The 27146-nt window shown below is 41.3% G+C and overlaps 1 protein-coding gene across 3 annotated transcripts in view; it reads left to right on the forward strand.

The window, feature by feature from the left end:
• The window catches only part of LOC117148735 (teneurin-a), a 126923-nt gene that overhangs the window by 69111 nt on the left and 30666 nt on the right, over positions 1-27146 (forward strand). For all 3 annotated transcript variants that reach the window (XM_033316304.1, XM_033316303.1, XM_033316305.1), the window contains exons 5-11: positions 1740-1846; positions 10557-11762; positions 11904-12098; positions 13825-14034; positions 17115-17300; positions 20527-20673; positions 20808-21015. In XM_033316304.1, coding sequence (XP_033172195.1) covers positions 1740-1846; positions 10557-11762; positions 11904-12098; positions 13825-14034; positions 17115-17300; positions 20527-20673; positions 20808-21015 — 2259 coding nt within the window. The remainder of the gene's footprint in view (positions 1-1739; positions 1847-10556; positions 11763-11903; positions 12099-13824; positions 14035-17114; positions 17301-20526; positions 20674-20807; positions 21016-27146) is intronic.

A 27146-nucleotide genomic window follows, 5' to 3' on the forward strand; every position in this document is an offset into this window, starting at 1 on the left:
CAGTGAACACTCCTCGAGTGAATGAGCGTCAAATTGAGTGAGAAAAGTGGTGGTGCACTGGTTATGACTTTCCAGTCAACTGATTTTGTTCAAGAGAAGGCGGCTTTTTCGCTCGCGCAGCAATCGAGGATGTGCTGCACATTTAAGGGTAATTCTCACATTTATTTGATTATATTTTATTATTCAGAAAAGTTTTTGTGAACCAAGTAGCTTAGCTTACACATCGAAGTTGCCGCTGACTTTCATGCAATGATTGCAACGATATCCGACAGAAGCTTCCTCTGATTATCGAAAACTCGACACGTCCGTCAAGTAGCTGTGGATGCCAAGGATGATTGGGGATGCTCTGATCTTCTGCTGAATAGAACAGATTTTGATCTTAAAGCCTCTGTAATTCATGATCATTTGGCATCAATCATGAAAATATATCATTTTATATAACAGTTTCCTAATTCGTATAGTTTTTATAATTTTCTGTTCCTTTTAAATATCTTACATTTTGTTGATGTTTTCTTGTGAGATACTTACGACCTTAAAGACTCGTCTAGTTAGTATTTCAAAGTGATGCAGAAACTTTTTTGTGCAGTTCAGAGTTTCCTAGTTAGTGCCTAACTCCATAAGAAATTTTCCCCCGAGGGAGATTTCCACTCTTTTCCCTGTTGCTTTTTATTTTTCCCCTTCACCGAGTTGAATCACCTTTGAAGGCCTGACTCTCGGACACTTTTGAGTCTAACCCAATTCTGGGCCAACTTTCGAAAGTTGCCAACTCAAGAATTGTTAATTCTCTTTAAGCTGGGACCACGCCCCCTTCGCCAGCACTTACCCCTCTTCATTTTGCCCATATTTCCCCTATTGAAATTTCGTAACTCCCTCCGTCAGCGTTTCGCTCAACTTTTACGCAATTAGAGGCGACCACGCCGAAAGACTTGACAGCTCTGCCTGCGGCGGCTTAGACTTGTTGGCTGGCTGTATGTGTGATTAACACCCTTTTTTTGGGTCGAGATTGGGGCAGGTTGTCCTGGAAGCTGGGAGCTGGGAGCAGTGGTCCTTGTCCTCGGTCTTGTGCATCATTTTGCATGCGTTGCCTTTTCGGTTGGGGGGCTTTATTAAAAAAGTTGCCAGCTGTTGCCAGCAGTTGACAAACTCATTGGCGTAGTAACGCAGCGTTTTTGTTTTTTGCATTGGGAAAAATATTAAAATTTAACTTACTTTCAAGTTGCTTATTATTAAAAAATAGTCATTTTGTGTACGATCAGTTCAGCCGCTTTATGGTCACACTGGCTGCTTGCCTTATACACTTCCATTGGTCTCACTGATAAATAATGATCAAATGATCAAATTAAAGTAAAGTAAAGTAAAGTAAAGTAAAGTAAAGTATTGCTCATTATTTCTTATTATTTTGTAGCTTAAATTTCCTTTCTGTTGCGAAACTAGTATATTTTTCTCCGTGCTCTCCGTTGATTTTACTTGCTCTATGCGAATCGTGTTTGTTTGGTTGGATGGTTTCTGTGGTCCTTGTGATATGTCAAGCGACTAAAGCCGCAGGACAGAGTACAGGGTATGTGGGGGACAAAAAGGACATGGAGGCGATGGTGGCGAGTGGCTTTACTCCTGTCTTGCGGTCTTAATGCCCCGCCCCGCACCACCCCACCCCTTTTGTTAATTACAAATGCATTGCTCAGTTTGCTTACCGCTGCTATCTCATCATCATACTCTTTTCTCCATGTGTATTTTTACAGGTTTCACATAGATAAACGCTGTCAGCACCGATGTTCCTGGAAATGCTTGAGCATCGCCTTAATATTCGTATCCGTCGTCCTAACCGCCATGTTGGCGTACTTTGCAGGTAAGAACTTCTGGCTAAAAACATCGGACATTGTGATAATGCCAACACAGTTAATGAAAAATACACAAGCCCATTCGCACACACACACACGCACACAAACATGCGCGTACCTTTGCAAATATTCGTTCAGTGTATACATAAGTGCAAACTACAAACAAGCTATAACAAGGCAAATACATCAAGGTGTTTGCATTACATTAGCGTTAAATGGTGTTAACTTACACACACACACACACACTTTGGCCAGCTAAGAAGCACGGAGCATTGGCCTAGGTAAACACATACTTACATGTCCATACACTGAGAAAACAATTGACAATATGATCCATCGAAACTTGTTAAAGTACAAGACATCGATAGCTTTTAATGTTTTCAATTCTTAAGTATTCATTTACTGCTTTAATATTTATTAATTTATTAAATATAGATTTACTAAGTGCCTTTCATTAATTTTCTCAGTGTATGCACATGATGTATGTGTATAAATTCTTCGGCTGGTTCAAAATGTTAATTGATAAATGCACCAACTGCTGTTGGGTGCATCCTGCACAATTGACAAGCAAATTAGAATCCGCAAGTCCTCAAAGTTCGATGGCATCGGAAAAACCGCCAGATCGATTGAAAATCCATGATTGAAGGATATGCCCACAATCTTGGGAAGCACCCAAAATTTAATTAACTATTGCTGATTTAGCGGCAAACAGATTTAATGAGCATTAGTTAAAGTAGGCACTTCTTAAAAATCTTTAAAAACGCGTATAATTGCATTTCGAGTTAATTTTTGATAAATTTCCAACTAATGCTCGGTGAAAAATAAAACAATTTCCTCGTGTACGAGTTATGACCAAAGTTATGCTTTTCCTGGCAAATCTCACCTGAATTGGCAACAGATATTAAAATGGCTTTTTAATGTTTTCCCCTTTTTTTGCAAGTTGCACTTGCCACATCCGAAGGATGCTTTTCCCCTCGTGCTTTTTGCTCGTCCTTTTATATTCCTGTTTTTCCTGATGTTTTCCTCTTTTTTTTTTATATATATATATTTTGCTTTTTGTTTACAACTTGATAATTAAACACGTTTTGTGCCGTCCCTGGCTGTGCTGCCTTCCAAATTATATTTACAGGTCAATTTAATTCTTTTTGCCCATTTCTCTTTTCTGCTCTGGCGAACCTTTGGCTTTCCATGCCCCTCCCGCTCCCATCCACCATCACTTTTTGGCCACCCAACAACATCGTTGTTGTTGCTGTTGCTGTTGTTTTGCCCTGGCAAAAACTTTGCACATTAAAATATGTAAATTTTAATTTGAAACAAAAGGGTTGACGGTTGGCAGGCAGTCAGCCCTCGCCAACCGTTGACGGCAATGGCGACGATGACGACGCCTCCTCAGCCACCTTAAAATCCCCCAGAAAACCGCTCGGAAAACTGAGTCACCACCCCCTTTTTTCACCCATTTTTGGCCCCAACCTTTCGGCCATGCTGAAACCCCCCTTCCTGTAAATTTTCCTGTGGTGGCCTCTGTGCCCCGGCATTTTATCTAGTGAAACATTGGCACAACTTTTTGGACACTTTTAGCGTCTGTGCGTCGACATCTGGGCTGCCAGGTTCTTCTCACTTTTTCCGATGGGGGTTTTCCAACTGCCAACTGTTTTTTTTTCTGTTGTTTTCTTGTTCTTTTTTTGATAAATCTTACGCGAAGGCATTCAAATTTATGTGGCTGAACTTTAGCTACCAAAAAGAAGCCTTTTTGTGTCCGTGTGCCGAAATTTGTTAGGGGTTTTTGTGAGTGATTTGCGTTGTTTTCCCATGACATTTTCAGGTAAACAAGTTGGCCGGAAATCACAAAACAATTGTCATGCAAAAATCGAACCAGTGAGGAAATTCTGCGATGCCTTTAATAGAATTTATCCCTTCCATAGTATATATATTATATTAAATTGTAAAGCTCTAATCAAAGTTGTTGTGAAACCAAGAATTAGCCCTTATAACTTATTTTTTTTTTTTGTATTTTAGCAACATTATTTATTCTTGCTCCATCATCATCCAGGACTTTTCCCGGATTGTTTTGCTAGTGCCATTCATTACCAATTCGAGCCACTCATTTCTTCCCCTATTTGCCTGCTCCTCTGCGCACTTTCTCCGCGGGCCGCCCCCCTCTCTCTCTCTCCATTTTCGCACTTTCTCCCTGCGTTTAATTTATTATCTACGCAGAAGAAGCAGCAGCAGCTGCTCGTGAGACGGCGGCACTGATTTACAGTTGGCTAAAAGCTGCGGCTTGTTTGGTGGGTGCTTTTTGGGTGGCTGGTGGGTGGATTTTGGGCGGCAAGGTTGTTGGTGCCGCCGTTGTTCCTGCTGTTGTTGTTGCTGATGGGGTTGCGGTGTCACAGGATTGCAAGTGAACGAAAACAAATTTACAACAAACCACGGGAAAAATATATGTGATGCCACTTGGCACATGGCAGCCCCCTCTCAATCGCTCCCCCCGCCGCACTCCACACTCCACGCCCCTCGCCTTTTTTGGCACAAAATGAATTTAAGTTGAAAAGTTGTGAACATTTTGTGGATTCGGGTGGGGGGTGGTTGGCATTTTTGGGGAGCTGCTGCTGCGTGTGGATTTCACTGATTTAATTGTTGGCAGCCAGTGGCAGCAGCAGTAGCACATGCTTGAAATTTATCTTTTAAAAATAATGTATTAATTTTTGTGGCGCCCCTTGTTTCTTAACCACCATAAACTCATTTGTGTAAAAAGCTTTTTGTGTGCGTGGGTGTGTGTGGATGTGTGTGTGTGTTTGGGTGCTTGGGGGTCGCTTTATGGTTGAATAGTTTTAGAAACTGTGGGGTTAAGATACCGACTGGGGAACAGGTGAACCAAAAATTAATTTACCTCATTTTTATATACGTATATATTTTGGTTTTGCAGTCAAACTTTTCGCCCTTCGTGTTTGCTTAATAATTTTCTATTAATTAAGGGTTTCGCCATAAAATTAGCCAGCAATTGCGGTTTGAGGGGCGCCAGCTGTTTGGGTATTTTAAAATATATACACTTGTATATGCATGCGTATATGTATGCATATATGTATGTGTGTGTGTATGTGCGAGCACACTCAGGAAACTGTATAATTATATACAAATATGTGCGGCCCATTGTCAGTTAATTAACAGGCAGACAGCTTGCGTTTGCTTGTTTGCCTTGTCAGCCTCACGAGTTGTTCTCTTTAATTTGATTTACATACTGTCTCCATTTGCCACGCCTCCCACCGCCCGCCGCCCCAAATGATGATGGAAGATTTCAGGCTTCGAGCAAATAAGCACAAAAAGCTGGGAAAATAAAATGAATATTTTTCGTTGCCTACTTATGAGCGCAGCGCAACGGAAGATGTTTGCGGCGATTGCGTGCAAGAGTAATTTGTATAATTTGTATTGTATTCTGATACAGACGAACCAATAAACTTATCAATGCAATTATTTAAATAGTTTATAGTTATTTGAGAAATAAATCTCGAGGTGCACAATTTTATGGATATTTTAATGCCTAAGTAGTCACAAAGGATACGTACGTAATTACAGATTTTAAAGCAAACTTTTTATGTCTCGAGTTTTATGCTTTAAACTTATCCACTTTTGGCTGTGAAAAGTGTTGACGACTGACAGCTTTAAGTGCACATTTGCACATTTGCGTATGAGGCACACATAGCGATCTGCATGCAGCTGTCATATCTGTTCCGATAATCGACCGCAGTGTCAGCCGAGTGCGAGCGAGAGGCTGGGGCGGGCGGGAAAGAGAGGGGAGAGCCGGTGACAAGTGCAACCGCAGCAGCAGCAGCAGCAGCAAAAGCAAAAGCATCAGCATTCGCCGCCCATAAAGTTGCATAAATGTTTGCCCAGCGATTTACAAATGTGCCACTTTCTATCACAACAAAAGCAGCAGGAGCATCGAAGCAGGACAGCAAGTCCCAGTGCGAAAGAGACAGCGGACCAGACAGACAGACCGACCGACAGACGGACAGCAGTTAATATGCTTGACTGGCAGCTGGCCCTTTCAGGATGCGCATTGCAGTAGTTATCGGAAATAGGTTAATCGATTTTTAAGCAGATAACTATCGGAAACTCATTCGATATGCACTGTTTCACAGACAGATGGAGGCCGGCCACGCCCCCCGTTCCGATGGCTTGTTTCCCCCCTCAAGAATACACGGTCAGAAAAAGCAGGAACTGAAAAGGGATTTCATACCCACTCGATTTTAACTAACAAAAATTATGATTAAAAATTTAAATAAGATTAAATATATCTTAGAGAAATATGCTTTCCATTGAGTGCCACTTGTTTCTCACTGTGCTCCTGGCCACGCCAACTGGCCAAGTGCGTTCGTGCATCCATCTGTGTTGCAACTCCAGTGCTCCAAACTCACCTACCTCCCCCCCCCCTGGAAGCGCCCAACCTGCTCTGCTGCAAACCCCCCTGGCTACGTCCATGCACCACCAGCTGTGTGTGGTTGCATGCCTTACTGCCTTTGCTCCTGGTTTTGCTTTTGCCTTTGCTATTGCACTTACTGTGCTATATATAACTGCTGCAATGACCCCATGGGGCTTATTCCGTACAGCTTTTATTTGCCATTCCGTTCTATATATACTTGGATATACATGCATACATATATATTGGCCTGACCACCCTGGAAAATCCGTAGAAAAACCCACCAACTGACCCCCTTTAACATCTTATCGGCGTTGTCATTTACAGCAGCTGGCCTTGTAGTTTATGCGATTTTATTTTCATTTCACTTTGCGTTGCGGTTTGCTGGAAATTTAATTTGTTGCTGCCTTTGGCTCTGTGTTGCGGTTATCCCAGCCAGAGCCACGCCCACATTTTCCGAACCCAAACGGAAAATGCGAACTAGATGCGCACAGTGGGCAAAGTCCCATTGCCCCATCCCGCAAAATGCAGTGTATCGAAATGCATATGCCAATGGAATATTCAGCCGGTTTCCTTAGCCCAGCCAACTGTAATCCGATTATGCCAGCTGTTATTATGGCCACTAGGATGTCGTCTTAGCCGCTGGAAAGGTAACTAACCGACCGAGTGGGCTCCTAATTACCGGGATGCACTTAAGTAGTCGAGGGTCAACGGAAGGTGCGGCCAAATAGTTGGGGTTGCATCTGATTTGAAAATACATTTCGGGCTTTTTGCGAGGGAAAATCGAAGAAAATCCAGTGCAACTTAGCTGCAAAAGTTGTCCAAAAGTATGAAGTATATAAAATGAAACTTCACCTTTATATTTTAGCTTTGCAGAATATTAGTTAGATAGGCTCCACAAATAAAATGAATTCGGAAAATATTCATGCTGGAGCAAATGCTTTTCTCTTGCATGATTTTGAATCAATTTACTCGCACATTTCTTTGCTTTGTGGTACACATGAACTTCCGTGACTTCTTTTGCAGTAATTGACTTTTGCCCTGGCTATTTTTCAATTTCGGGATAGACAAATGCCAAAGCCCCCCTTGTCAACCGCAATGTGTCCTGTCAAATGCACTAGAATCGTTCGATCGATGGGGGGCTTCACTGTACCGAGCTGCCAATTAGTGAATGGAATTGTTCATTTTTCTGCGGTTTCCTTTTGCGCCTAACGAATTATGCAAAGCACTCGGAAATTGTCCTGCTCGCATTTCGTGTTTCCTTTTCAGGGCTGCAAAAACATGGTAAAAACATACTGAACGCTGGGCGGCTGGGCGTGGCAGGAAGAGGGCGTCGGGCTGGCCAATCAACCGGAAATGCGAACGTCACGCACAACCGCAACAAAGAAAGTCAATTAGCAGAGGAAAAGACCGAAGAACAATGTTGGCGGAAAAATGGGAGGAAAACAACAAGCTAGATGGTTTCAATTAATGCGTAGGCCGCAAACAATTTGCCTAAAATCGCCATCAAAACAAGCATATCGAAAGACATTTCAATTTAAATTACATCGCATACAAGCACCAGCACACACTCACACACACACACACACGCAAAACGCAAAAGGACATTTGTCACTTTCAACTGTAATGGCCGCTGGGCGTGCTCCATTCGCCTTTCTCCGAAAAAGGTGTGCGCATGTCGTTTAAATAAATTATTTTCCTTAAGGAAGTGCAATTAAGAAAATGTTTCATAAATTTCCCAGCCGGTTGTAACTTTTGCCTGACCCTGACACTGGACGTTTGGACATGGTTTTTCGGCGCTTCTCCTCGCTCAGTTTTCCAGCCCGGCAGGAGCAATTAGTGCTAGTCGTCCTAGTCCTGGTCCTGGTCCAAAACGCCTGACGATGTGTCTCATTAGGCGGGAGGACAGAAGAAAGTGGACGAGAACGAGAACGAGGACAAGAACTCTTTTATTCATGACGACGCCCATGATTCGAAAGTGGAGCTTCTGCTCCTTCTAAAGTTTATTGCCCACTTCCCGGACGAAGGGCGGAAATAATTAATCGAACACATCCGTTGCACACCCTTTGAGCCAGCAGCAACTGGAGCAGAACTCGAGTGGGTCTAAAAATAAAGCCAAGGGAGTGCCACAACACCCACAACACCCGCCCACCCACATGGATGGGGTTTATTAGGAAAATGCTTAAAAAAATAAATTAGTGAAGGCATATGGGTATTGAGGAAAAACCTGGGCGACATGTGTCACACTAATGATGTGCAGCACAAATGTTGATGAGCAGGAAACAAAAAAAAAAAACTATCAGCTGGTAATTAATTTTTGATCATATCAAGTGTGATTTCTAAACAAGATTTGCCCACCTAGAGTGTCAGCATGCAAGTTGGCAAAATGTCTGTAATACTCTAATACTTTGGTTCTCTATCGAAAGTATAGATTTATGCACATCACATCATAAGGTCTTTTTTATATTGTTCCCAACATTTTCTCCCTGTGCAACACCCAGTATGCTACTTGACTTACAGAGCTGAAATAAAATCTATACCACGTTTGGCTTCCACTTGAGGAATATAAAAAGCAACTAAATAACCATTAGCGTGAGTAAAGCGTGGGGGTTGTGATGGATGTAAGTCGGGTGGGTGTCTCGGTATGGGGCAACAAATTGTAATCAAATTTAATTGGTGAACGGAAAACAACGCGAAGTGAAGGAAACCCGAATCGAATCGAATCGAATCGAGCGGAAGGGAAACCCAACCAATTTCAAGGAAGCTTCCCACCATCGAGAGTCCTGTATTCGGCGATGGTGCGGGGCTGACAGGACACTCGAATGAAAAGCTTGTTAACTTAATAGAACCAACTGGGCCGAGCTCTTAATTTATTAATGATACCCGCCATATATATAAGTATACATTGTTCCTTCTCATAGGACTCTGACCAGTTTATCGATGGGAATGGGGTGCATTAGTTTACATGTCAACGAAATGTGTTGTGTGTCCTGTCAATTGTCCCGAATTGGAATTGGGCTAAGAATAAACAACAAGCCAGCAAACCGACAGCATTTGCAGCCATTACTCATATATTTATGATCCGCACGCTCTCTCGTCCCCAAAACGTTTGCTTGTGGCAGTCCGCACTGTACACACACTAATGCTCGTATATGTGGCGTCCATATAATGCGCCCCATTAACATAATTTCAATCGATATAAATGTGGCAAGGTTAATTGCTCGCACGGGATTTAGTTTCTACGGAATTCCGCTCTAATGTGCAAAGTGATTATTGCAAGTTCCGGCTATTTATGTTAGAACTTATTTTTGGATCTGTTAAAATGTTAGAAAAATTAAGTAGCATATTTAATCTAGAATCTAGAATATCGTTTAACGAAATAATAGTTTAAGGGAAGATTAAAGAAAGCCGTAGACTTATCCTTCTGCCGTGGGAAGCGCTCATTCCAGACTTGTTTAACCCTTGTTCGCCCAAGCTGTGCGTTCCAGCGAGTCCTTCAATCATTCGCCTGCCCTCCTTTCTCGATGTCCTGGTGGCCAGGACCTGCTGGCGCCGCATTCCCACTGCCAATGGCCATAAATCGCCAGCCATAGTTATCGATAAACGATAGCCGGGAGGGGTTCTTTTTTTCCGCTCCGTTTTCCAGCAGCAAAATGCAAACGTGTTAACAACGGCCACTTTGTGTCTGTGTGTGTGTGTGTATGTTAGTGTGTAAGTGTCTGAGCGTGTGCGTGTGTGAGCAAGGGTCAAGGGGTCAGCGGAGAGGGCGGCAGTAGTTTTTGATTTATACTCGTGTGCATATTAATATGGCGTTAAAATATGATGCCAAAATTTATGTGTGAAAAACAGGGCGGTGCAGCAGCTGAAGCCACCAACTACAGCACCACAGAAGACATTATTGCGATTCTCTTGGCCAAAATGGCAGCATGAGGACCAGATTTATGGCCAGCACTGTGGCCATCTCGCTTACCCTTCCCACTCCCCGCTCATCCTGCTAACCGGCTGGCTATATCCCTCTCTGTCTGTCGATTTATGGGCGCACATTTGGCCAAGCCGAATCGAAAATCCAGCCAAGGGGCACAGCCAAAAACAGAAGGATATAGTTTGCTTGGGTATTCCGAACGAGCGATGTGTCCCATAATCTCAAAAGCTTTAATTGCACTTTCTGTCGGCAGATAAGATGAAACAAAACAACACCTACATACACTCAATAAGTTGTATCTGTAAGATCTGACTAATTGAGCACGTTAAATATTCAATAAACTAAACAATCAAATAATGCCATTTTTTTTTGCCTCTTGCAGCTGTCAGCTCGATGAAACCCAACATGGACAGCACCAATTGCATCCTAGTCCAGGACGTCAAGTCACAGCCCCACGATCTGCGCGGCGGACTGGCCAAGTCCAATGAGAAGGGCGTGGCCACGGCCTTCCCCACGGAGGAATCGATCCAGACCAGCACCTCGGACCACGGCCAGAATGGACACGGACTGATGAACCCGTCGGCGGGCAGCGGAGGCAGCAACTCGGGCATCCAGCAGCAGTTGCTGCTGCAGCAGCAGCAGCCGCACTCGATCAACCAGCCGCTGACACCGCTGGACGCGACCAATACCCATCTGCAGGATCACCACCAGCTGACCTACGGTGGCGCACTGCCCGGTGGTGTTGGCGGGATTGGCCTGAGCGGCGGTGGCATGATGAATGGTGGACTGAATGGCGGACTGGGTGGCCAGTTGATGCAGCAACCGGGTGGCGGCTTGAATGGACACCACCATCAGGCGCTGCAGCCGCAACTGGGCGGTGTGGTGGAGCTGAAGGAGTTCAATGAGGCCTACCATGCCACCATACCCGCGTACCAGTTCTGGACCTTGGAATTCCGCAACAAACATCCCGCATTCATTCGCTTCAATTTCACTTTGCCCTGGGGCGCACATTTTGCGGTCTATTCGCGCCGCAATGTGGCGCCTTCGGTGACGCAACACGATTTTGTGGAGTTCATCAAGGGCGGACGACTGGATAGCCACCTGAGACATCGACGCAGCTCCGCGAATGCCACCACAACTGGGCAAGATGTGGAGCTGTATCGCCAGGACAAGGACCAGAGTGCGGAATCGGCTCAGGATCAGGACTCGGAACAGGACGAGAGCCGCAGTTTCGACTCCAGCGAATCGTACGACGTGGAGACACCCCTCGATACGGCCAAACAGCATCTGCAGCGGATTGGCAAGCCCCAGAGCCACTGGGTGAACAAACGATCCGCTGGCGATGGCCTGCCCGCTCTGGATGTCGATGCCATGACGGTGAACGTATCCCTGCTGCAGTACTTGGACACCGGCCTGTGGTTCATATCCGTGTACAATGACGAACTGGTGGCCCATTCCGTATCATTGCTGGCCGAGGAGGCCGAGGGCGTCAGCACCACATGCCCCAACGATTGCTCCGGCAGGGGAAGCTGCTATCTGGGCAAGTGCGACTGCATCGATGGCTACCAGGGCGTGGACTGCTCCAAGAGTAAGTAATGCTTAAGAGAATACTAATTTGGCCAAGAATATACTTTTCAAATATCACTTGGGTTCAGCTTTTGGCCCTTGAACCACTGTTCCCTTATTCATTCCCCTTGTTCTCACCGCATTTTCCATTCTGCTCTTCCAGGCGTCTGTCCGGTTCTGTGCTCGGCTCATGGACACTACGGCGGAGGAGTGTGCCACTGCGAGGAGGGCTGGAAGGGCGCCGAGTGCGACATTCCGGTGGGCGAGTGCGAGGTGCCCAACTGCTCCAGCCACGGACGCTGCATCGAGGGCGAGTGCCACTGCGAGCGCGGCTGGAAAGGACCCTACTGCGATCAACGTAAGTGTCAAGGACTAGCCCACAAATACACTTAAAAAAATAATAATAAACTAATGGAAAATGCCTTGACTTTAAAAGACTCAGCATACTTTTTAGGGCCTTGTGCAAAAAATGTGGAATAGATAATGTATTTGCTGAAAACTTTTAAACTATAGGTGGAATAAAAAGATAAGGGACACACTTTTTTTTGTGTCTGGCGAGTGTGAGCTTTCTGCTGACTTGGCATAAAAATGCTAAAATTATTTATTTGCCTTGTTTGCAATTTGGAGCCAGCCTCTCGGTTCCGGGCCATGTTGACACTGGCCGATAAGGCCAGCGGACAAGGACAAGTGGGCGGAGATGGGCGGATGAACGGGGCGGGTGGCTGGCCCAAAGTGGATGCCAAAATATTTCAGTTATTATGCCGACGACACCGTCGTCTGCACTTCTTTTGGCCAAAAATATTCTGTCCTCGCTTTTTGTGTGTGGGCCTTAAATTGACAAAGGGAAAGGCAAAGAAATGCCAACAATTTTTGCCTTGTTTTTCATTTTATTTATACATATTTTATTTTTTTGGTCAAATAACTTTGAATTAGCCTTAAAGCAGACACTGAAATCGATGCGAATTTTAGGATGCAGCCAAAAGTTGTCGAATGTTGTTCGAACAAGGCAAAAATATATTTAAGTTAAGAAAGAAATATTGATGAATTTGAATTATGGATCTGAAAGTAAATTCCATAAAAGCAATATACCCCATGGCAGAATGGCTCAAAAAATGACTTATGAAATATGCAACATGCAACAACGCACTGAGTGTGCCTGTGTATGTGTGCATCGGACTCTTGGCATGTGATAACAAACAAGGACAAACAACAAACAGAATCCGAAACAGAAACAGGACCAAACAAACAAAAAATAAACCAAGACACAGGGAAAAAAAAGAACGAAAGCCCGTTGAGCAAACATAAAACGTATAAAATCGAATTTATATGTTGGAAGCATATTTCTCATACACATGCAGGGAAAAGTAAAATACCAGGAGGTCACAGGAAAAGTGGGCGGGGCGGGGCGGAAAAGCATGGCCAAAAGCCAACCAACAAAAAAATTACGAACGGGAAAAAAAATAAACAAAAGCTGAACAAAGCGGGCCAAAAGAAAAATTGCAACAACTGCGCAAAATTACCAACTTGAACTAAACTGGAATTTCATTTTAATGACCACTTTTGTACGTGTCCAACATACTAATCATGTCATGTGTGCATGTATGCGTGCCGGCGGGAGCGAGAGGGAGGCACCCAGAAAGAGATGGAGCGAGAGGGGGAGAGTCCTTCATGGCGGAAAGCTTTTTGTTTAGCCACGACTGTCACGATTTCACTGCCCCTCCAAATATATATACAATACATTTCCGCTCTTACTGCCCCTGAACTCTTTTTTTTCGTTAAAAACAGTAGAAACTCGCTGATAGAAACAGGGCTAAGAATTATTGTTAGAAAATATATTACTTAAACATAATATAATTGCATTTCCACTATAAATAGTCAGTATAAAGTGATAGAGATTGCCTACACATGTCCATCCTACGCATTATTCACTGTACCCATATGCCACTCGTCTGTTTTGTGTGTTGACTAACAATCGTTTTGTGCTCTCTTCCCCAAAAACCACCAAATGCTGACCTGTGACCTCTGACCACCACCACAACCACCCACTTCCGCACCCACTGATGATGATGATGATGGATATAAAGACGACTGCCTGGATCCATTGTGCTCCGGACACGGCACCTGCGTCGCCGGACAATGCTATTGCAAGGCCGGATGGCAGGGCGAGGATTGCGGCACGATCGACCAGCAGGTGTACCAGTGCCTGCCCGGCTGCTCCGAGCACGGAACCTACGATCTGGAAACGGGACAATGTGTGTGCGAGCGCCACTGGACGGGCCCCGATTGCTCCCAAGGTGAGTTGTAATCCTTAAACACTAATATGTCCTTAACAGCCGCTAGTAACTGTGTTTACAATGTTTGCCCTTATTGTTTCCTTACACTACAAAATATTAAAGAAAATGTGACACTGAAATCACGAGCTTATCCTTTTTGATACAAACTATCTAGACTTTGTGCTAAAATATTAAAAAATAGTGGTCCAAAACTGGAATGTCATACCTCTTTGAATTCGTAGCAAAATTCCCTATCGACCTGTATTCCAAATTGGAAAATAAAATTTTTAGCCATTTTTCGCAAATTTTGATGATGGTACCCCTTATAAAAAACGCGAAAATTTGTAAAATATTTGATTTTCGAAAATCATAAAAATTGCGATAGGGATAGTTAGGCATGTTTATTAGCAGCCCAAAACTGTCTTTATTTTAGCTTTACCTCCTTTTTTGGCCAAGTTATAGAGAAAACCCCGTATGTAAATATTTAAATTTTGGCAATATTATTATTTTGTTTTTTTGTTGCTAAAAAATAATCAGTATTTTCCCAATAGCAATAAAACTAGCTGTCCAAAAGTGGAATGTCATACCTCTTTGAATTCGTAGCAAAATTCCCTATCGACCTGTATTCCAAATTGGAAAATAAAATTTTTAGCCATTTTTCGCAAATTTTGATGATGGTACCCCTTATAAAAAACGCGAAAATTTGTAAAAATTTGGATTTTCGAAAATCATATAAATTGCGATAGGGATAGTTAGGCATGTTTATTAGCAGCCCAAAACTGTCTTTATTTTAGCTTTACCTCCTTTTTTGGCCAAGTTATAGAGAAAACCCCGTATGTAAATATTTAAATTTTGGCAATATTATTAGTTTGTTTTTTTGTTGCTAAAAAATAATCAGTATTTTCCCAATAGCAATAAAACTAGCTGTCCAAAAGTGGAATGTCATACCTCTTTGAATTCGTAGCAAAATTCCCTATCGACCTGTATTCCAAATTGGAAAATAAAATTTTTAGCCATTTTTCGCAAATTTTGATGATGGTACCCCTTATAAAAAACGCGAAAATTTGTAAAAATTTTGATTTTCGAAAATCATACAAATTGCGATAGGGATAGTTAGGCATGTTTATTAGCAGCCCAAAACTGTCTTTATTTTAGCTTTACCTCCTTTTTTGGCCAAGTTATAGAGAAAACCCCGTATGTAAATATTTAAATTTTGGTAATATTATTATTTTGTTTTTTTGTTGCTAAAAAATAATCAGTATTTTCCCAATAGCAATAAAACTAGCTATCCAAAAGTGGAATGTCATACCTCTTTGAATTCGTAGCAAAATTCCCTATCGACCTGTATTCCAAATTGGAAAATAAAATTTTTTGCCATTTTTCGCAAATTTTGATGATGGTACCCCTTATAAAAAACGCGAAAATTTGTAAAAATTTGGATTTTCGAAAATCATATAAATTGCGATAGGCACAAAACTGTCTTTATTTTAGCTTTGCCATCTTTTTTGGCCAAGTTATGAAGAAAACCCCGCTACTTAGTGTTCGACCACTATATTATTTGATTTAGATATATATTGTTACAATGTTAAAGGGTTAACCTAAGAAAAAATTCCACTTTTAAATTAGCAAACTATGAGCTTCACAACAGATATTTTGGGTCACCAAGTCCTGAAAACTTTCCCTGCACAATCTAAAATTAGAGTGGATTAGCAACCGGTAGCCTTACGGTCCACCCTTAATATACAGGGTATTTTATGCAGTGGCCATAAAGTGGCGGTAGGAAAATCAGGTACACATAGAAGGGCAATCACTCACGAGATCTGTCAGTTGATATGGAGCCAGACTCTGCCGGTGCCACTCCACCGAATATGATGATGTTTTATGGCCACAACTAAACCCGAAATTAGAATGGAATGCTGAGCCATAAAGCCGGAGCTTCCAATTAGGCCCACGGCCGAGGTCCATAATCATCCGGCGTGGTTGAGAGCAGGGAAATCAGCAGAGAATCGGTGGAAAATTTCGGGGCAGGGGCTCAATAAAACAAGCGGCTTACGATGCCACCGAAGGCCAAAGGACACGTACTCCTAATTTGCTTAACTTTTTAGCACCAGAAGGAGGAAAATGAGCGGACTGGGGTGCATACTATATCGGATACATATATATATATATAGTACCTCTGTCGGGAAACCAAGTTGACGACTCCTCCCGGCGTAATGAAGCAGAGTCTCATAAAAATTCATTATTTATTTAATACGCAGGTTGGCTTTGCCACCGACCGCCCTCTCTGTCTCTATCTCTCTCTTTCTTTTAGCAAATAAAATAAATTTACGCTTGCTAACAAAAGTCATGGGCTTGTAAAGCAACCCCCGAAAAACGAGATTATGAACTAAACCATAAATTAAAGCTGGTTGGGGGAAAGCGGAAAAACAAGAAAAGCCCGAACCAATGCAATGAAAAATTAATAATTCAAAATTTTGGCCAAGATAAAGCTTAAATAAAACATGAAGTTATTTTTGGCTGACTGACTTTAAAGCGAGCTTTTCAGTCACCAGTATTCCTTGTTCAATCCTTAAAGTGGCAGGACCTTTTCATATTATTAAGCCAACCAAGTCATGTTCGCTGAATCAATATCCATGAAGAAATCGTACAAGCAACCTATGAACCAACTTATGAACCAGAACCGTTGACCATTCCCAGTCGAAAATTCCGCAGTCGAGTCGAGAAAAAGCGACATCTTTAGGAGAAAAACGGAAAAGCGACGAGGGCATGCTCGATGGAAATGGTATGGGTCTTGTTAGCAAAGTGTGCCACCACGTAAATGTAACATTTATAATGCTGTTTTTATGGCTACCAACACCCCAACGCCTTTCACTCCGGCCACTTTACGTGAAGGAGCCAGCGGAGCAGAAGCTTTAATGAATTTAAATGCGCACATGGAAAATTATGAAAATTGGATGGTAGAGAACTAGAAGAGAAAAAATAACTGCGGAAATCGTTGACAAATGTCATATTTAAACGAACATTTTAATAGTATTCAGCTAAAGTTCCTAAAATAATACAACCATGTCTGATTCAATATTTGTATTTTGCTTTTTTTTCAGCCGTCTGCAGTTTGGATTGCGGCCGGAACGGAGTGTGTGAGTCCGGAAAATGCCGCTGCAATTCCGGATGGACGGGCAACCTGTGTGACCAGCTGCCCTGCGATTCCCGCTGCTCGGAACACGGACAATGCAAAAATGGCACCTGCGTTTGCTCCCAAGGATGGAATGGTCGTCACTGCACACTGCGTAAGTTCACTGGAATTTAGAATCGAGATTTGTACACTGACACAAAAAGTGTGATAAAACTTAAAAGAAAATATGTACTTAAAGTAAGGCCACTTTCAGAATCAGTAACTCATGATGATAGCATGATAAAACGTTAAATTAAAGCTCAACTTCAATATCTTAAGAATTTCCTTTTTGGCAGTTGCCGAATTCTAGGCAGTACTTTACAACAGCAACATTGCGGTGTTTGCTGCAGCTGCCACGCCCCCGGTACCGCCCCCGCCCACTGTCAATGTAGCTGCTGTCGTGGCTGTTTTTAAGTTCCTTTTTTTTTTGCCAACGTTGCTGGCGTGCTTTTTATCAATCCCGATTTTTTTTCGGGCTTTTTTCTTCTCTGGCAGGAGTCGATGCACCAAAGTATTTTGTACATGTTTACGCCATTTGCTACCCACTTCAGTTTTGCAACGTTCCAAACCCTTTGATTTTCCGCCTGCACCACTGCAGGGAATTTTTCCCTCTTTTGCGATTTTCCTGCTTTATTTGTTGCTTACTATATCCTCCGCTTTTATTTTTTTTTTTGGCTGGAAGTGCGTTTGACAGTTTTGCCGCCATGACTTAACCATGTTGTTTAAGGCAACGCAACCAAAAAACAACACCAATGACAGGGAGCAGCAGCAGGATACGACTTTTCCCTAGAACAAAAAGCCGGCACTGCAGCATGATAAGTAGCTATCGATTGACAGTGATTAAAACTTTAAAAGCAAACAGTCATGTTACAAAAACATTCAAACGTGTGGCGCCCCCTGGCGGCGGCGGCGGCAGCGCAGGCATGCATGTAATGCCATTACAAGCCCCCTTTTTGGGGGGCTAAAACCACCCCCTACCCACGATCAGCATTTCGTTGACGTGTGCAAAACCAATAAAACTTCCGACGTCATTCAGAGTCACAAGCAATCTTGGTGGTCCCCTCCCCCCTCCCTGCTTTTGTCCCCCGGGAAACACTCTTTCAATCGATTCGAGTGAAAAGGGGGGGCTATCTGGTATACTATATGGTATCTGTGTCTGGCTGAGGGCCTCGTATTTTTAGAAAGTACTTAACGACTTTGCCGCAGAGTTGTCGCCTATGAGTAACAAACAGGCATATTTCCATATAACCTCACTTTTTAGATTAGCTTTATATATACAATATATACCGAAAGATACAACAGATTTTTGAGCTTTCTTTCCTGCTTTTATATATATAGAGTATTGGTTGATAGTCTCATTTTTACCTTCATATTTTTAGCTAGAAATTTGCTAAAAAGAAGACAGTGCAGATTAGACGAAAAAATGGACGTGGTGCATACAAAAGAAGGGTCTCTGCACAGATTAGACCTTTCAGACGGCGACTTCAATGCGGCAGAGTTGATTGAATTCGAAACAGAGATTTCCAGCGAATTACGCGCCACCGAAAGCTCCACTCGATTGGCCCTCCTCGGGGGGCAAAATGGAGAGTTTCTAGGTGCACAGACACCCGAAAGCCCCATGCATAGTTGATAGTAGTAGTTACATTTAGTTGCCCAAACCCCGTGCCATCCAGTTCTATTCCCTTTTCTATAACCCGTCGTCTCATTCAAATATTTACAATGTTTTTCCCATCGCCGATTCTCTTTTTTCTGCCCCGGCATTTTCTTTTTTTTTATGCTAGCTGGGGTTTTATTATGGATTGTAAAATATGTGCAGAAGTGTGTTTGGGGAGATTACAACAATTTTTTGAATGGCCAGGCATAAAAAACGAGGGATTTGTACGCCGAAAGTGATAAAATAGAGGGGAAATAAGCTGCGCAGAGGGCGAAAAAGCCAAACAGGGAGGTTCCCTGTAAATGGTTGAAAATGGTAAAAAGCCAATGGCAGACATTGCTGTGTTAAATACAATAAAGAAAGAAAATAGTGCAGCTTGAACTCTAAAATAAAAAAACATGTAATGGGAATATGAATGGCAAAAAATACAAGGTTAATAATGAATTCACATTTCATTTCGGTTGGTAAATCGGTTTATATTTATATAAATATTTTCCAAAGCGATGTTGGACATTCATATTGCGGAATTTTCGAAGGGAGTAGCAGATATTTCATATTTTTGAGTTGTAAAACTGTTGTTAAAAAACAAACACTTAGTGTCTTTTTTTTATTTAGCATTAAAAATGTCCAGACAGTTGTTTTGATTGATTTTGGTGGTTTTAAATATTAAGTACAACTTTGTGCCGTTTATTCGGTTTTCGTTCAACTAAAATCAGGTTTGTATGCAGTAAAGTTGGCCATTTCGCCGGGGTTTTTATAGTTCTCCAAAGTTCGAGGTCTAATCCAGTCAACAGATTTGACATATTCCCCCGTTTCTGCCGTCCCGGGAGTTCAATATTTGCAAGAACACTTGAAGTTATTGCCAATATGTGCACACAAACACGCACTCGAACGGAAAGAGACGGCACGATGGTGGCGGAAAGAGAGGGGGCTACTCGTAAACAGGAAGGCAGTAACAACCAGGGAAGTCATTTTATGCGCCGCAAACTTTTTAACATGCCGGAAGCTGAGTTAGCAGGCCCCTTTCTTCTTTTTTACCATCGAAATGGTGTCTAAGGGCCAAAAAGGAAGGAGGGCGTTGCTGCTACCTTACCCCATTTCGCAAATGACACATGTCAAGTGACATTAACTTTGCGTCAAATGCTGTCGTGGCACAAACAAATAAAGCCAAAAAAAAAAAAGAAGAAGGAAGGCAGAAAACGTAAAAATGGGGCCAAATCATCTATCGTTAGGTTACGTTTCGTTGGGTTTTTATGTTTGCCCAACATTTCGCCGAGTGTTCTGCCAAAGGTTAACTGCCACTGAGAGTGAGAGCAAACATCAACATTATTTTTATATTCATGATGTTGACTCGCCGAGCACGGGAATCCAACGTAGCTGGGGCTTGGGTTTGGGTTTTTAAATGGAAATACCCGTGCAAATGGCAATGGGCAGGGTGTTATCATTCAATTTGAAGCGCCACTCGATCCGGACAGTTTACTCTTAATTACAGCAAGCCATTGGCACAAAAATACCAGACCGTTAAATAAAATGGCATACAAAAGCCAATTCGATTGCGTGTCAAGTCGCTCGAAATCATATTGTTCAGTAATAGAAATACAAGACTTAGAGCATCCGCTATCACAACGATACAACATCGATATGCGACTTAACCATATTAATTTGCAAACCACTTAAATACCTCCAGCTGGCTGCGAAAATGGTTGCTCTCGACATGGGCAGTGTACCCTGGAAAATGGCGAATATCGCTGCGATTGCATTGAAGGATGGGCTGGAAGTGATTGCTCCATCGCACTGGAGCTGAACTGCAAGGATAATATCGACAATGATGGCGGTAAGTTGGAAAAAAATATATAGAAATCTGGTTTAAAATGCATAGCAATTAGTTGTAACCCATAGAGGTGTCATTCTGGCATCCTCTTTCAAATCCTCAATATCCTGATCCTGATAATGTTGTATTTTATATAGATGGAATGACCGATTGCTCTGACAGCGAGTGCTGCTCACATCCCGCCTGCTCGGAGCACATAATGTGCCTATCGTCCAACGATCCCGTGGAGGTACTGCTGCGAAAACAACCGCCCTCGGTGACCGCATCCTTCTACCAGAGGGTCAAATTTTTGATCGAGGAGAACTCGGTGCAGTCGTACGCCCACATGGACGAGTACAGCGAGAAGTAAGTGATTCGCCCTAGAATTAAGGACTATCTCGTAGCGCCCCTATATCTGTATAGCCTATATATACATATACGTATGCGTCTGACTCTTAGTGCGCAGGGATTCCAAAATGACCATATATATACCATATATATATATATATATAAAATGAGAGGGCCTGCCATTGAGCGACTCTTGAGTTTCCTACCTGAGTTCAAATCTTTTTCGTTTCCAGTTTGATATTTTGAGTTTCGTTTTTGAGTTGCAGATAGCGAGTGTCCCGCGTATATCTTGAATATATATGTATCTATGTATATACGGGGACGTTTCGATCTGCGATTGAGAAATTTTTCATTGGAATTGCGTTTGAACTTTTTCCGTTTTCGGTTCTGTGTGATTATTCTTTAAGCTTTACGGGTGCAATGAAGGGAAAAAGCTCAAATTTATTCTATATGAAGCGTATATATGTGTATATAACCAGATACCAGATACTAGATACCCATGGCCTATCTGACCTCCTATATATACATATATGCAAATATTTTTACTTTATGCTTTACAAAACGAAAAGAAAATAAAAAAAGAATCTGTTTATGTTTTATACCAACTTCAACTAAACACACTGCCAGTAGTATCAATCAGTCGAAAAAAGAAAAATCAAGAAGAAGCAAAAGAAATGAAAATCTAAACCCATTCACATTCCCACAATCCCGAACGCCTCTCTCCCCTCAATGAGTCTATCATTTATGCGCTGAAAACAAAAAAGAAAAAAACACTAAAAAATAATATTGAGATGAGAATGTGAGAATCTCAAGTGAAAATGTTGAATTTTCAAAGTTTTCTTTTTTCTCGTTCCTCTGAGTTCTCTTCCCAACCGTTCCGTTTCCATATCGATTCGTTATGTTATATATCAGTTTTGTGGATCCTTATTTCTCCTGATTTCTCCCAAAACAAAAAAAAAAAAAAGAGGAGGAAAACGAAATGACATTTTCCTAGTTTGAGCTTTTTCTTTTCTTGCCCGCCTGGGAAATGCCAAGCCAATGCGAAGAATCAGACGCTGATGATGACTACTTCCAGCGCAAAAGAAAGAAACCCGAAAATAATATCTATTTCCATTGTTTGTTTTTTTCGACTAAAAAAACCATACTTTTTCCTTTGGTTGATTCTCCTGAGTTTTGGAGTCGTAGGATCCTTGATCCTGCTGTCCTTTTCATTTCCATTCCTTTCTTTCCGCCTCATTTCTCTCATTCTCTCGAACTCTACATGGAGCAATGAAAAATCAGAACTATTTGATGAGAACATTATGAGAAAAGCGAATATATAATGATAGCACTTCATTGAGTATGTGTGTTGTCTAGTGTTAAACCTCCTTGTGTTCGTCTTACCCCAAAAAAAAGAAATATATACAAAATATAAAATATAACCAAAAACAAATGATATAAAAAATCTCTCAAAGTTAGGCCTCCATCGATAAGTAAGTGATCGATCAGATCGAGTGTATAACTAAGAACAGACCTAGTTACATTACCGATAGTTAACTTTAAATTTAATTTGCTTTCGTTTGGTTTCTTAAGCGAAGTACAGTCTGTCATTGTATCTATATATTACCTATATAGCGTGTCTCTTGAGTTGTTGCTATGATTTCGATTCTGATTTGAAGACCCCCCAAAAAAGTAAAAACAAAAAAGAGAACTGCGCCGATGCCAAGACCAAGAGGAGAGGATTCCCCAAAACTGAGGATGACCGAGGAGCGAAATTGATTTTGAGTTTCTCTTTCGTTTCCGTTTCCGTTCCGATGATTCCCCCGTTCCCCCAATCGTTTCGTTATCATTTCGTTCCGTTTCGTTGCGTTCCGCATTTAACCAACTAACCATACTAAACCAACCAAGATGATATGTCAGTCAAGCCCCGAAGATGTCTGCCGATCTCCGCCTCCGTCTCTGTCTTCGTCTTCGTCTCATCATCCGACTAAGTGTGTTCGTCAAATGTGTTATTTTGCGTTACTTGTTTCTCAGCGTGTCGTTTTCGTTCCATTTCCGTTTTGTTTCCATTTCCGTTTGATTTGTCTTTGGTTCACTAAGCTATGAAAGTACAAATCTCCACCTTAGGTATGCTAAAAGTAAATCTAAACAAAAAAATTATTACCAATTGTTAAGCAATATCAAAGTTTGATCAATTCGTTAACGAAACGCATTTTTGTCTTTTAATTTCTTTTTTATTGTCCTGTCAATTAATTGTGTACTGTCCTACTCTGTTGCTGTGGCTCGATACCTTCATGTTGTGTGCTAAACCAAAACCAAATACCAAAAAAAAAATCAAATCCAAATCAAATTTCAACACCAAATCAAAATGCATTTCCCATATGCAAATCAAAATCGAAAAAAATCAAAAAATATACAAAAAATCCTACGTTTCAACCCGTGAACTTGTAGTCTCTTCTGGAGCTCGTTCACACCTTGGTAAGTCGAAAACAAAACACCTAAAGCAAAAAAAGGAAACACAGACGTACAATTTTTTGGGTACTCCAAACCAGAAAGAAAAAAGAAAACAAAAACAAAACGAAAATCTTTGTTACAGTCGCATCTTCTTCAGTTGATTCTGAATTTTATGTTCACCTCATCCAAGCATCCAATTGATCCATTGATCCATCGCATCCACTTGTCCATCCACAAAAAGCATCGAGTTTTGTTTGCCTTCGGTTTTTTTTTTAAATATATGCATCCATAAAATCACACACGAGATTCTTTGGTTCACAAATGTAGGTGGCATCTCTCATCACTTCTTTTTCGATCACTCACTTCCTCTTCCCAGTTAAGAAATAAATGTGCCTTTCTAAATTCTATAAGTCAATGCAGTCTTTAGTCACTCAAGTCAAATCTTCTTTGAAGTAAATGAAGAACTTAGATTAGATCTAAAGAGCAGATTTATCAATTGTATCAGCTAATATTTAAATTCAACCAAAACTTCCATTTTGAATACACCAAAGTGCTGACATATTGAGCACAGAAAAGGAAATACGTTTGAAACGCCTGCAATTGACTTTTGCATTTTTTTCCAAATTCCTGATCAACATTTAAATGCCCCACGGCTGTAATTGCATTATAATTGTACCAGCACCTATCCCATTTGCACCATTCGCTTGCATATAATGCCATTTTGTTGATTTTAAATTACATTTGAACACACACACAAAAACTGAGAACCGCAAAACCCAGAGATCGAAAAGTCAACAAATCATTCATGTAAATAAAACACGACAACAAGAGGAGTGAAGACAACAAAAAGTACAAAATATAAATTAACAACGGAAAAAATGCATTCATAATTTTTTATCTCACCAACACACCACCACGCACACTCGCAAAAAAAAAAAATAATAATAAAAATAAAAATAAACACATGCATATCATGAGTATGTTTTCCATATTCATTATTTTTTTATCGTTTTTCGTTGGCATACTTTATAGGGCAAGATGAAAGAATCTCGATATATATATCCACATATATATATATATAGATAAATAATTGTATGTGTTATGTGTACCGTGTCTATGTGTGTATTTAGTTTGATTTCCGATTTGTGTTTGTTCCTTTTGCCAATCAGCCAGCGATTTTAACACTCATACTAACCCATTTACCCACGAAAGTCATCGAAATATTATTGTTATTATTATTTACTCTACTCTACTCTACTCTACTCCTAGTTTGGCATGTGAGCATTTCGAGCAGAATTTTGTTTGATTTCTACCGAGGTTCTCCGTTTCTCCAAATCACCCTTTCTCACATTCTCTATATATGTCTGCCCATCACAAAATGCCCCCGATCGTTATTAAATCGTTTATGTTTTGATTTCCATCAACGAAACTCCACCAATTTCTTCCCTCATCTCTCTCAAACTCTTGATCTCTTTACGTTTTTTGGTTGTATTCGTTTGAATTTTAATCAAAGCTTTTTATGGTAAACAAATCTCATCAAATATAAATCACTTTATGAGTTTTCGTATCGATTAATATCTCTGTTGATGTTTTGTTAACCAAACGAAGGAATTATGTATACAAAAAACAGAAACTCGATAGGTTTCCCATCCAATAAAATGAAATGAAAACCCAAAGGTCAGCAGCAGAACAAAGACAAAGAAAGAACCAATCAAAGCTAATAAAAATGCAAGTAAAACGAAAGAAAATATCTGTATATCCTTATATGTTATCACTCAAAAAAATAACAACGAAAAAAAAAAAACATCCCTACAAAACCCCCAAACGTATCCCTAAATGTCCTAATTGTCTGCGTCTAAGCCATTTGTTTATATGTTTTCCAAATACAATAAAACTCACCCAATCACACACACACACACAACCACACGCATACATCCATCCGTTCCAACACAGAAAATTCTTCACCAGAAAAAAGAAGAAAAATATCAAAGTTTTATAAAAAAAAATAATAATTAAGGAAAAACAGAAAATTCTTTACAAACAATTCTTAATGCAAATTTTTCCATCAGGTTTTTGCGTTTCTTTTTGCGTTTTCCGCATTTAAATTATTCTTTTTTTTCGGTTGATATATGTATGTATATATATATTTTCAAACTGTCAATGCAATAATAATTTCTTCGGCATACCGAAGTTCTATAAAATGCCCTTGCAGAAGTCCCTTCAAATAAAATAAAGTGTGTGGGAGGGTATCTAAAACGAGTAACGCAGTGTGAATATTGGGTAGTTCTATGGTTTGAGCTAAAAAATGCTATTAAAATAAGTCACAAGGGGTAAAAAAAAAGAAAATATTATATAATGTGTCAGCAACCATGGTCATTAATTGTGCAAAAGTGTGAAAAGTGTGGGTATTAATGGAAAAAAAGTGTGCCTATTAAGTTAATGAACGGGTTGCACTGACAGCCATCCGATCATCGTAATGAACTGATTTTCACGGCATTAATTAAGTGGTTTCATCGGCCGAGGGATTAGTCAAACTATTTCCCTCATTACTCACAAAAAAAGGGACTAAAGTTAAAAACTGGTAAATGGGAAAAGCGTTGCCTGGAAAAATTGCCATTATATCTGGAATATTGCTGTTGTAGACACCGCCACGCAATTATAAGTCATTTGCCTTGGCCAGAGAAAATTGCTGGAAAAGAAAGAAGAAAATATCAGTTTAAAAAATAAGAAGAATTTTACCCAAGACACCAAGAAAACATTTCTTCATCCGCACTTTCGCAATCTTTTAAGCACCAAAAAGAAGAGACATAAGCTAATGAAAGTATTCGATTGAAAAGAACTTAACAGCACTGGGCTAGAAAATCTGAGTAAACAATTAAAAATTGAAAGGATCGTGTAGATAGGAACTAGAGTTCCCTACCCCGAAGTTGAGCTACTTATTTGTTTTCAGTGTAGGGTGAGCGGAAAGAACCAGATGATGATGACGATGCCATGGAAACTGGGTGACGTTGTTGTCGTCGTCGGCGGGTTGCTGTTTTCCTTGCCGCTCCGATAAAGCGAAATCCAAGTAAATGCGATACGGGCGTGTCATGACTTCAGGGAGGCGTTGTTTAGTGGGTGGCAACGGGTGGCCATGGGTAGCTATGGGTGGGTTGGGGCTGTTGGGGGTGCAAGACTGCCGCCGTTGTCAACGTCTTCGTCTTTGGCATTTCGGGCCGTCTTTGTCTGCTCCTGCTGTTGCGCTCCTCTGCCCCTCAGCTCCTCCATTCAGTGTCCTCTTTTCCATTCGCTTTTTTTTTTGGCTTTGTAGTGCTCAAGTGGCATCGTTGAAAGGCAGGGCAGTTAAGGTGGAGAGGTGGAGCCAGGGGGTAGCGGTGGAGCGGGTATGGAACAAAGGTCCATTGTGAAAAGTTTTCGCTACTTGCAGCGGCAAATGCAAAAACTGTTAACAATAGAAATAATACAAGAAGAAACGGGCAAAGAAAACGCCGAGCGAGGTGGGTTGATGGTTAAGGGGGAGGGGAGATGGGGGTAGGAAGAAGGACGTGGGACGCAGGACGAACAGGAAGCAGGCATAACCAGAACGGAGACTTGGCCGGAGTCAAAAGTTGAGCAACAGCAACAACGTTGACTAAAAATTAAACAATAAACAATGGCGGAGCGACTATAGATTACTTCCTGTTTTGGCTGCCATTTTGTGGGGGTGCTGCGAAAAT

Source organism: Drosophila mauritiana, chromosome X (genome assembly GCF_004382145.1).
Source record: "Drosophila mauritiana strain mau12 chromosome X, ASM438214v1, whole genome shotgun sequence".
Taxonomy (NCBI): Eukaryota; Metazoa; Arthropoda; class Insecta; order Diptera; family Drosophilidae; genus Drosophila; species Drosophila mauritiana.